Source organism: Balearica regulorum, chromosome 8, assembly GCF_011004875.1.
Source record: "Balearica regulorum gibbericeps isolate bBalReg1 chromosome 8, bBalReg1.pri, whole genome shotgun sequence".
Taxonomy (NCBI): Eukaryota; Metazoa; Chordata; class Aves; order Gruiformes; family Gruidae; genus Balearica; species Balearica regulorum.
In genome coordinates, this window is record NC_046191.1 from 16529229 (window position 1) to 16541269 (window position 12041).

The window sequence follows — 12041 nt, forward strand, 5'->3', positions numbered from 1 at the left end:
ACATTAGACTTATGAATGTAAATGTTGCCACAGATTAAAGAGCATCCTTTAGCATGATACCAGAGATAGAATTGAAGTGGTTATATCACGTAAAGCTTCCCAACAACCCTATAGCATTAACTAGAAGAGTCAGTAAACTTGCTTATTCTTATAAAAACAGAAGAGCTACTTATTTAATAAACAAAAGCCACATGCAATATCATTGAGAAAAATAAACAAACATTCAAGATGGAACTGACCTTCTGAAGTGGATTATTTCTCCACTACCGGGAGAGTCAATTTCCCAAATGCTTTTATTTCTGGTTCTTAACGCTCAAGTGTGTATGCACAATCTGGGATATCAACACAGCTCTGATGGAAAAATCCTGTAGAGTTTCCCAGGAATTACTGCTGTTCCTAAATGTGACAGTTTTTCAGGTTAATTTCTGGAAAATGCTATTAAAACCTATGAGACTTTTGCAGAATGAGAGGAAAAACCAAAAAATCAGGGTCTGCAAAATATTCCCAACATAAAATGACTGCTTCATTTAAGCCCTTTCACATTACTTACTAAACTCTGAATTTCAGAGCACTCAATGAAGACAACTGTGTAGCCCCCAGCTTTCCTGTTTCGCTGTAGACAAAGTGGGCATCAAGTGAAGTTTCTGCCTACCATGGGGCATATTCAGCCTTTAAGCAAATCACATTGGATATTTCCACAGCGAACAAGATCGTTAACTTTCAGCTTCCTATATTGCCAAAATCCTATGAAAAATTAAATGAGTTCTTTTAATTAAAGGCCTAGACACATACAGCGGTCAGTTTCATCGGTAGGACCCCCATTTCTTCTCTCAAGTACAATGGTAGTTTCTTTTCGTTCCTTCTGACGAGTCTTGCAGGAAAAAGTTTGGTTTAAGGGCTAATTTGACTTCTGAGTGAACTGTTGAATCCTGTCCGGAGTTACCCCAGTACAGCAGCAACACGATCCTCAGCAGAAGTCTGCTCCAAGGAAACCTGGACACAGTGCACTGGAGCAGGTTCTATGAACCGACAAACTGCCCTCAGAAATTATGTCTTTTGCTATAATTCTGTCATTTAGCTCAGAATTAGTTATTTTTAAAAAAAAAAGACTTTTTTTTCCCTTGGCTATGTGACAACCAAAGAACCAAGGCAAAACCTGAGATAAATCACATTATGTAGCTCCGAATGTGTCATCCTGAGCCATTTACACCCGTGCTTACACACGAGTCCTCGCTCTGTATGAACACAAACCTATGAACCATAGAGTTGCTCAAGAGGGTTAAATGCTTCCCCAAAATGAAGATGAAAGTTATCAACTCTCTTGTTCAACTGCGTGTTTTTACTGATATCTACTGATTCATTAATGCACTAAGTTGCCAGCACTGGAAGAAGGGCTGGCGGTGCTCCTTGCATTGCTGTCTTCCCTTCGAGCGTTGTTTTAAAGCTGAGACGTCTGCCAGGAGTGGCATGGGGCTGCCAACGGGCTGGGTCACCTTGGGGAAGGCGCATTCCAGCCTTATTTTTGTAACTTTCATAGAAAGAAGCTTATGAGTCCATGGGAAATTCGGTAAATGCAACTTTTCAAAGCCAGTTATTCCTCACTTTCTTATTTTGCAGAAATAAATGTGTTTTTTGAGTGTTCTTAAATTTAAACCAACCAGTACTCTTTCAATCACAAGACGATCAAAACCTTGTTCTTGGGCTTTTCTCTACTAAGTTAGAAACTTCGAAACTCAAAAATTAATTTGTCTGAAATAGAAGTTTAGCGTGACATTTAACCATTCATTAATTTCACACTGGTTTTCACTGATTTGTTGCAGACAAACACACTTGACTAAAATTGTGTTTGCCAAATAATTTTTTTCATTGTCACCCATCAATGTGAGAATTATTTTTGAAAGAGAAAAGATTACAATAACTGTCTCCAGACAACATTCAAAAGTTATGTGAAATTTACAGTGCAAAAGCTGTTTATAAAGCTTTGTAGCACTAAGAAAATCTAGAGTAAGATATCAAGAAAGCAACCAAAATAGATGCGTACTGTTTCAAGAGACACTTAATCAAATATTAGAAAGAAAATCAGAAGAAAATCAGGGTCTATAGTTTAAGGTAGCACTGCAAATCCGAAGAGGCGTTATGCCAGCAGTGACCAAAAGCACCCTCTGCTGGAGCAGCACAGCTGTAAAGCCAGAAAATGTGGAATGTGAGAGCTAAAACATTTCAGGGCTTCATTTGCCCGGGGGTCTGTCGGATGATCTTGCCGATGGAGCAGTGCGTCTTTCTGCGGGCTACGTGATACCTTACCGACTCAGCAGCTGTCCCCAGAAGGCTGAGAAAAGGCAGAGAAGCAGGGGATCCCCAGCAGGAGCGTGGGGATGATACACGCCTGCGATCCTCACAAGGTCAGACCAGAATTTATTTGCCGCTGGCTCTCGAGCATTCAAGGAGCCCTGGGTTTAAACACATACAGTCTGAATCAGGTAAGTCTCCCTGTTTCATCAGCACTGGAATCACCTAATGACATGGATTCTACTTATTTTCATATTGCTGGCTTGAGGCGTCAATTATGCTTCTGTAGGGATATAATGCAGTGAATCTATTAATGTTATAATAATGTAATAATTCTATAGCATATAACTCTGTGTTGTCTTCTATAAGTCTCTGTGTTGCTTTATATAGATACCTTGAAAACCTTAAGTTTGTAAGATGTAAGCAGTGTGTCATTACTATGTCAAAAATCATGGCAACACGGCATATTTAAACTGTCAGAGAGATACAGCTTATTTACAACTATCCAAGAGGCTTGCACAAAGGTTCTTGTGAGAACATGTCACTAATGGTAAGCAAAACCTTAGATCTTGTATAAAAATCAGTATTCCTAACTATTAAAACAGTATGTTTTCAAATAAGCCTTTGCCATTGCCAACCTTCTAACTACATTAAATAATACAACTCTTTGAAACATTTCAGACAATATATAAGCTCTTAGTCTCACCAAATACAATTTTATCAGTCCTAAGGAAGGGATTTGTGCATTTCTCTTAAGCATATTCTAATTAGACCAGAAAGTGACACTTTTTCTAGACCACAAGCCTAACAGTGAAACATTTTTTGTAAAGCCCTTATTTAGGTCTTTATTAAGTAGTTGTGATCCTTCCTAGAAAAGAAACGAAATGAGTCTCTCGCATTACCTGGTCTGGTTCCTCGAGGCCCCCTTAACCAGCCGGTGTCAGAGGAGTTTCTCATTTGACTCAACTGGACCGTGGCTGCTTCCCAACAGAAAGGCTCCCCAATTACTTTTGCTGGGAGCCTGCTGTTGGGGTGGTGGTTGGTTGGATGGGTTGGTTTGAGGAGAGTGTGTTAATCCTCTCCTGATAAGTCCTGTGGTTTAGGTTTAACTCTCCATTACACTTTCCTGGGGGTACCTCGTATTAATCCTGTATTTGTTTTCGTATCGGTCCATCTGCAGCAAGAAGCAGACGGTGGGAGAAGTTAAGCAAAGGGATGAGAAATCAATGTTTGCTCCAAAGAATAAGTTGACCTTAAACTCAGAGTCCCCGGGTTGCTGCTCACAGCTACAGCAGAGATGTGATTTATTTTTTGAAGCTACCAAGACGAAAGCATTCTAAAGATGAAGAGCACTTCATCTTCCAAATGAAGAACGCTGATAAAATTATTTGATAAGGACCAAAAATGCTTATCTCCATTCATTGAATTCATTGCATTCTTCTGTCAATCCAGCTCCACAGGTCTTGGCTTCCCTGAAAATTCCTGCTTTTTTCAGAAGTGCCCTGAAGAAAATAGTTCAAAGGAACCAGCAGCACAAACCCATTCCAATCTCTGGTGTGACTCTGCCCCCCAGGTCCAACTGCTCTTTGCACATTTCTATCAGGGACACAAATTCTGTGGATTCCTCTGAAGACGACATTGCTCCCTTCGGTCTGCGATGCTCTACACATGAAGAACTAGCTTGCTGGAATCTCCATCCCTCTGTTTTTCCCACTGTTTCTGGGTTCCTAATTATATGACTTAGAAGCTTTTAGAAAGCAGTCCACTGCTACCAACACGTTTGTCTCAGGAACAGAGCCATTCCCTGAGATTCCCATGTCCCACAGGAAGCCTCTGCTCAGTGAAAACACTGTATTTCTTCCAGCAGTGTCCTGTATTTTGCCAACATTTTACTCTACAGAAATCCTGCTTTTGTTTCAGTCTTAACATTTCGAGAGAGCTGCAGACTGCCTTGCTGTCACCTCTTGCTGCACCCTTCTTTAAACTTCACCTTGGGCAATGAATCCAGAAAACGCCTTTGGCAGTAATGCGATCGGATTTCTTAGCAAGGTGCCTCCATTTGCTCCAGCGTTTTCTAAACCCATCCCATGTTAGTATTCTTTTGGGGCAGTTTTTTCCTCTGTAACGTTTGCCTTCCTGTGAAGTAGGGAGAGAGGAGTCGGCGTCTCCTCCCGAGCACGCCTGGGCAGCCATTCCCACCCTGTTCCTGCTAGAGCAGCCAGGCTGTCAACAAGCTCCCCTCCCTAGGGCACCGGTACAACCGTGCTTGTGCCCAGGCCTGACGCTGCTGGGATTTCTCCAGCTATTTGGAAGTGAACCTTTCAGATTTTTCCAGTCTAACGAGTAATTGTGGGTGTCCTTTAAACATTTTCTCGCAAAATGGAAATGCTGCACAGGCGTAGCCATTGCCGGGGTCCCTTTCAACTGGTATAGCCATTGATCCTTGAAGAACGCACGCTTCAGCTGTAATCAGCTTCCACACTTTTAAGCCAGTCCTGCGTTGTTCTCACATCAGACTCACAGCCAAAGAAAAAGCACAAACGTCTGTGACCATTAGTCAAAGGGGTTTGGAAAAAATCAGCAAGCTAAGACAGAAATAGGCACAAGAGCCTTTCAAGCCTGGAAAGAAAACCCAAACTGCATCCTGCTGGTGACTGAAAGCATTACATCTCTTCACCCAAATTCTGCCATGATTTTGCAAGATTAGCAAACTAGCAAATGAGCTTCCTGTCACCAGAGAGTCAGCCAGTGCTTCTGTTCCTCTCCACTGCTAAAAAAAAAAAAAATCTTCCTCCTGCACTGATTACAGGTTCACGATAAATTACTCTTTGTGGAACACGCTGCATTTCCCTGGATTCACTTTCAGATTGGCAGCCTTCAGCTTATCACGAACCATTTGTAAATGAATCAGATCGTCAATAGCGTCACCACGCATCGAGCTGTCGCATCGGAATAGAAACTAATGGGGGGATGCCTTGCAACCACCTCTCCATCTGCATTTCTGGGAGGAAGGCTGCCGTGAAGGCCATTATCCTCAACAGCTGTACGGCTATACTGACATGAATTCTTCCTGTCCAGATCATCCTGCCTTTCTTGGAAGTCCAAGGAACGTAGCTGGTATTGTGCCAGCATCTGGAGGCAATACAATGTGTTCATTGCAAATTAACTGCCTTCCAGCCACCGCTTTTCTAGTCTTGACAAATTTTTAAGAGAATTTTTTCAAGTCAAACTTGTATGCATTTTTTACTGCCTTTTTTCCTGTTACACATAATGATCACCATCACATTTGATTCATCGTAAAAACAGTGCAATGATGAGTTAATAGAGGGCTAATTTTCAGAGCCAACCTTCCCCATTTGTCAGCGGGGGTGTATGTTCGCTGTCGCTATCTCCTCTTGAAAGACAATCCAGGATAAACTGTTCTCTAGTTAGAGATTTTTTGAACATCTGAGCTGTCAGTTTAAGTTTAGTAAGTGTTCACTCATGCATTTCACAGATCCCGATGCACAGAGTAGCTAGTTTTTCATTATTAGCTGCCCAAACCTGAAGAAAATGTACCAGTCTGTTTCTTGTTCCATCAAGCTTTGTCCTTCAGCTTCTTCAGTCTTTCCCTCTTCTACTTTCAAAACAAATGAGAAAATCTTACCGCAAATTTCTTCACACTTACCTGATCTGCTTCCTTTAAGCACCGCATCATTATCAATTTTTCTTGCTTTGTACATCTGTGTCACTTCTAATCATGCAAAAAGGGGACGGAGACTTGAATCCCCTTTTGGGGACTGCTGGATACACTCCTGTAATTGCAAGTCCTACCAAGAAGGACTTCAGAAGCTGCAGCACTAGCACTTCTCTCATCATCTTCTCCTGAAGATGAAGCATCTCTACCAAAAAAACTTCCAGCAGCAGAACCAGTCCACCCAGATAACTCAGCTTCAGACAGGCTCTCACAGCCTTGTTCGAGATGTTTTTCTTTAAAAAAAAAAGAAGCATAGTTGCTTTTGCCATTTCTCCTGAATAGGGAAGCTGCCATGGTCACTGTTTACAATGAAGATTTCTTCAACCTGTAAATAATACAACTAATCATTCTTCTCCCAGATTAGCCATGCTGGTTTTCTCCTTGGAAACTGAGTATCAGATGGTGTTAACTTCAAGACAACTGGACAACCCGTATATCATATGATTCGAAAACAAAAGGAGCGATTAGCATGGTAACTTCCTGAGCTGCCCCCTCGAATAGCAGAGCAAACAATACAAGGACAAAAGCCTCCTCGGGCACAGCAGTTGTGGGAATGCATCCCAGTTCCAGAGCTGGTGACATTAACCTTCAGCTGTAACACTCTTGCTCTTCGAGGAGCCCTTCAGTAGCAAACAGAACTATTCTAAGACTTGAGAATTAGGCAGTCTGTTGAACCGTGTACTTCACGTCAAATCCTTCAGATTTCAAGAAATGGTACCATTCATCCCACATAAACCTGGGATAAATTCTGTACAGAGAGGACAGCAGAGGCAGATTTCTCAAAAAGCGTCTTGCTAGACATACTATAATCTGCAACATGTTGCCTGGACACAAACTAAACCTTTGGGAAGCTGATCTAACATCTACTTTTCATATCAGAACAGGAACTTGCTACTATTCCTTACCCTCAGCTCTCAATGCCAGCTACAGTATAAACACATTCCTGTTTAAAAAAGAGCATAAGCAGTCTTTTTTGCCACCACATTCTCTGAAGATTAGCACCTTCAACCTAGCTATATTAGGACAGCAGATACAGAAAACAACAAACCAGATTAGAGTGAGCCTTTTCATTCAGAGACTTCACGTTCAGCACCGCAAGAAAAACATCCTTCATTTCTTTGTAAGCAAAGCTGATGGAAACCATTTGCTCTCAGACACCCAGGACCTAGAGACCTGCTCCCTGAGAAGCAGTACCAATCCACCTCCTGAAGCGGATGATGCAAGGCTGCATGACCTGCGTATTCCTGCAAGAGAACTGTTCAGCATTAGATGATAATTTTTAGTGGAAGCTTCACACGCTATTCCTAGAATGAGGGAGAATTTACATTAGCATTCTAGACAAAGCAAAGTACGGGCATTTATAGTCTCTCAGCTCAACAAACTGCAGATTTTCATGCTCCGCTGGCTCTCCACCTAGCAAGAGCTCTACTTCAGCAAGCAGTCGTATTTGACCGCTGCGCAGCGGTCTTCATCCCAGCTGGAACTCAGCAGGGTCCTCATCAAGGCCGCCGGAGGTTCCCCTGGCAGCCTGGAGGCCAGCTCTGCTCTGCTCCTGCGCTAGCCCAGCCATCGCAACCCGAGATGGAGCATTTTGAGAAACTGCACACAGATCTGGCACTTCATAAGCTTTGTCCATGCCACCGTCCCTCATCCAGGAGCTTGCTACGACAGTATCACATGCTTATTTGGGTTTGTGCTAGGAGAACTGGGGCACGGGGAAACCTCAGCTGCGTACAAGTACCATTTTTTGAATTGTTTCCAGACTGGCAGCATGGAAGGGGTGGAAGATATTGCGGATTTGGCCCTACAGCCTGTGAAATTGGCAAGGAGCAGTTGCAGAGTCTGCAGGCAGAGAAAGATCCAGAGAAAGCACTACCACACTGCCAAGGCTAGAATTGCTGAACTTGTTGCTAACTTCATATGCTCACTCACAATGAATACATTTTTCTATATATTGAGGTTCAAAAGATTTTTTTTTAAAAAATCACTTTTAAAAATACTAACATATTAGCACATATGCATACAGAACCTGTTCTGCCAAATTAGAGCTAGTCCAAGACAGAAGGAAGATAAAAATTATGAATGTTTACATTAATAGTTTAATTACATACACTTCTATTAGTAGGCCTAATCTCACTGCAGATTTCCTATGGCACAGAAACTTTATTTGAAAACAAACCTAGAGCAACCCTCCCTCCAACCCAGTTTTGCTGATATTTTTTCATATACAGACCCCAAAATCCATGTAGCAGCATATCACAAATGCAACATATACTGACTAGGACTTCGAGAAGATTATCAGCTGTTTGTATGGAAACGTATACTATTTGGCAGTAAAGACTCAATCATAGCTTTGTCGTAAATTTTTTCCACATAGATTCTTTTTTCAGTTTTAGGAAGAATATGTTAAATGCTTCAGATCTTCCTGCATCGGTTAGTCTCATGTTTCGCTGATGCAGATCACATAACATCAAAACTAATTATCAAATACTAAACTCCATTATTAGGTCCAAGTTTGCAGTTGTATATTTATTACAAACAAAACCCTGAGGAATCTGTTGTGTCATAAGAAACATATCACTGAAATGCATACAGTACAGAATTCATCCCTTCCATTCACCAAGCATGCAATGCAATATTTATACCGCAGATGTTTTCAAATGTAGTTTTATTCCAGTGACCTATTTGCAGTCTTTACATACATTTCAAAACAACATTATGCAAACATATCACAGGACAGTATTTAAAGAAACTTTAGTATATACTCCTTTATAAAAGGTTCTGACACAATGGAAAAGTCAGTCCAGAAAAGCTCACGTTACCAGGTTTCTTGATAAACAAAATACCACGAAGCCCTGTAACCTGCATGAGCACCAGTATCCATCACAATGGATCTCTCTTCTAAAACTCTCTTTTAAATAAACAGGTTTCAATTTTGTTCAGTAGACGAGTTTCTATCACGACACTGTCCACTTAATTTTGTGCTTTCCAAAAGGCAAGCATACTACAGAAATAAAATTCCCTACCCGACAGGAGAGAGAAATTCAGTAAACATATATTTGTTTCCCATTCCAGCAGAATCCAAGTTCATCGAAATTCTCATTATGGCTAAATCCAGCATGCCCTGCTTATAACTTCTTCTTCTTTGTCTGCTCCCCAGAATCTAGTTTACGTTTCTTAGCAGAAGCTGGTTCATCATCTTTTTCACCATCTTTAAATAAAAGACAGAGTTAATCAAAGTCAGCAAAGCCAGTATCTTTGTCTTAAACACCATCCTCATCTCAGCACCACTGACTTAACCACATCAGAGATGCCTGGAAAAAAAGACAGTAGTATTAACTGCCAACATCCTCAATTTTGGAATGCGGACAATATGTGGGCAGTATAGGAATGATTACTTGCTATAACTACCACAGACTATTGAAGATAACTAAGAGGCTGTTTTATGTTACTATACAGTACCTGTTCTAAAAAAAAATAAAAAAAAATTACTTGAATAGATAAGGCAAGAAGCTAAAAAATGCCATTGTAGAAGCAGGAAGTAATGTCAAAGTCAATTAACAGTTTATCTTCTTAGTCTTTGGATGAAGGCTGACTAAGAGAAATGTGTAGGGGTTAAAAAAAAAAGCATACAGAACAAACGGAGCAAGACAGAGATAGAAAAACTGCCACTGTGGAAGGAACACCCAGAGGAAAAAAAAAAAAAAAAAAAAAAAAAGCAAGACAGCAAAAAAACCCTTCCTTTGGAGAAGGTTTGCTGACAGCTTTACAGGCAAACCAAAACATTATTGCGTGTTCTAAAGGCCCAGAATTTCTTCTTCTGGTTTTGTTCTCTTGGTTGTTACCGGCTATTCTCTTTCTCCAGCACTTTAAAAAGATAATAAAGAATTCCTCCCTCCTGCCAAATAATTTTTTACTTCCAAAACCACCATTACAACTTCTGCCATGATTAAAAGTGAAGAGGATAGTAAATATTTTCTTCAGTAATCTGTCACATGGACATTTTATTTAATTCCTCTCTCAGCCCCCAAGTATTCCAAACATTATAAAAATAATCTGACCTACATCTACACCTAAAGTCAAGACAGCAGCACTTAAAGATGCTCTCATAGCGGCCAAGCTGAGCAGCAGCGGATGCCCAAGAGCCCGCCCGAATTCCCCCAGCCCCGGGCAGGACGGGCTCCAGCCACAGCTCCCTCACGGAACGCGCCCCCTTCTCCTCCCCACGCACAGGAATTTGAAACTCAGGCCTGTGCGAAGCACCGCTGCCGTACGCCGGGACCTCACCCGATTCCAGGGGTTCCTGCTCCTCATCCGGCAGAAACCTGGCTTTGCCGGCCTGCCGGGGCGCGTCGTCGCCGTTGTCCTCGTAGATGTTGGACCACTTTATGGCCATGTCGAGCGCAGGGGGCGGCGGAGGCTTCTTCTCGGGCGGGCTGTAGCTCTCCGGTGGGGGCACGGCGTTGGTCTTCCACACCTTGAACTCCTTGGGGGGCTGCAGTAGAAAGCAGGGCACCGTCACACCGGGCCCCGGGGCGGCGGCAAGGCGGCGCGGCCCGGCCCCATCACACCGCCTCGGGCTGCCCCCCGCGCCCCGCCACTCCCCCGCACCTCCTCGGGCGCCCGCAGGACGCGGCTCTCCCAGTCGATCTGCTTGTTGAGCGGGTTGTAGAGGAAGGCGGGCGGCTGCGACACCCTACGGAAGAGCTCGTCGGGCGGCGGCAGCCGCGGCCTCCGCCCCGGGCTGCCCCCCGCCGCCGCGCCGCCCCCCGCCTGGCGCTCGTCGGGCTGGGGCTCGTCGGCCTCCGAGTCGGAGCTGGAGCTGCCGTAGGCCGCGAAATAGCCCAGCGGGTCCTCTCCCTCCGCCGCCATGGCGGGGCCTGCCGCCGCGACACCGCCCGCACGGAAACCGGGCCCGCGCCGAGGGTTCCGGCCTGCCGCCGCGGCAGCCAGAGACCCCGGAGCCGCGCCGCGGCGGCCCCTGCTGCCGCCTGCCCGGGCCGGGCTCCGCGCTGGCCCCCGGGAGGCGAAGCCCACGATTGTTTCGTGTCAGGGGGGGTGTCCCAGTTTGTAGGTGGCGAAGGGGATCCGCTGAGGGAGGAGGTGAAAGAGCTGACCTTCCCGCGTCCGCCCCGGGGCTCGCCCCCAGGAACCCGGGGCTCTTTCCCCTCTAGGTGACCATAGACAGATACAGAAAATCAGACGTGAAACCGAGACGACCTCCATTTCTCCTTTTTCACACCTGCAGGCCTAAGTAGAGAGAAAACACATTTTCCTTAATGTTCGAGCATTAGCTAACCCTGGGCAGATAAAGCTTTGAGCATCACCTGCCCAGTTCCAGCTTAAGCAGTCACATCGGCTATTTACTGAAATAGATTTTTCAAAGCTGTTGGAAAAATTTTTACTAGACTTCTCTTGTCAAAAAGGCCCATGTACCTGTTTTTGCATCAGCTACGATACTTCCTAGTACCGTTCAGGTTAAATATACTACCACAGAAGCAGGATATGGTCTAAGGAAGGGGCTTTAGTTATATGTTCAATTCCTTTACTGTAAATACACTAACCTGTGTCCAGCTGATCTCTCATAATCAATACTATAGTGGTTATTTTTAAATAAACCCTACACACAAAGTACAATGAAAACAACCGCTGAAGTGAGCCTCCATGGCCCCTGCAACATTTGCTAATCCTTTTTTGAGTCATGTTCCTCAGCACTCAAAGGTTTTGTTTCTGCCTTGCTATTAATAAAAATAAAAATCTTAATTTAAGAATGAAGTCAATATACGCATGGCTGGAAGCAGCACTTCTCACATCTTTAAGAAGTTGAGCAATCAAGTCATATAACACCCCCACCCCCCCCAAACTAGGAATCAGGTTAGCAATACTAGTCATGAACCACAGAAAGTGTAGCTAAGCAGATGAGGTCTTAATTTGACATGCATGTTCTCCCGATACACTGCTCTTGAACACGGTCCTGCAGGCACAGGTGTTTCACATTAAGTCAGTCTTTCCACCA

The 12041-nt window shown here is 43.7% G+C and overlaps 1 protein-coding gene across 1 annotated transcript; it reads right to left on the reverse strand.

Moving 5' to 3' along the window:
• Positions 1 to 8676: 8676 nt before the first annotated feature.
• On the reverse strand, positions 8677 to 11848 carry C8H1orf52 (chromosome 8 C1orf52 homolog). The gene is made up of 3 exons (XM_075759838.1): positions 10637 to 11848; positions 10313 to 10520; positions 8677 to 9236 (listed from the first exon to the last, which is right to left on the reverse strand). The coding sequence occupies exons 1-3, from the start codon at positions 10895 to 10897 to the stop codon at positions 9154 to 9156; spliced, it is 552 nt and encodes a 183-aa protein (XP_075615953.1). The 5' UTR covers positions 10898 to 11848; the 3' UTR covers positions 8677 to 9153.
• Positions 11849 to 12041: the final 193 nt, after the last annotated feature.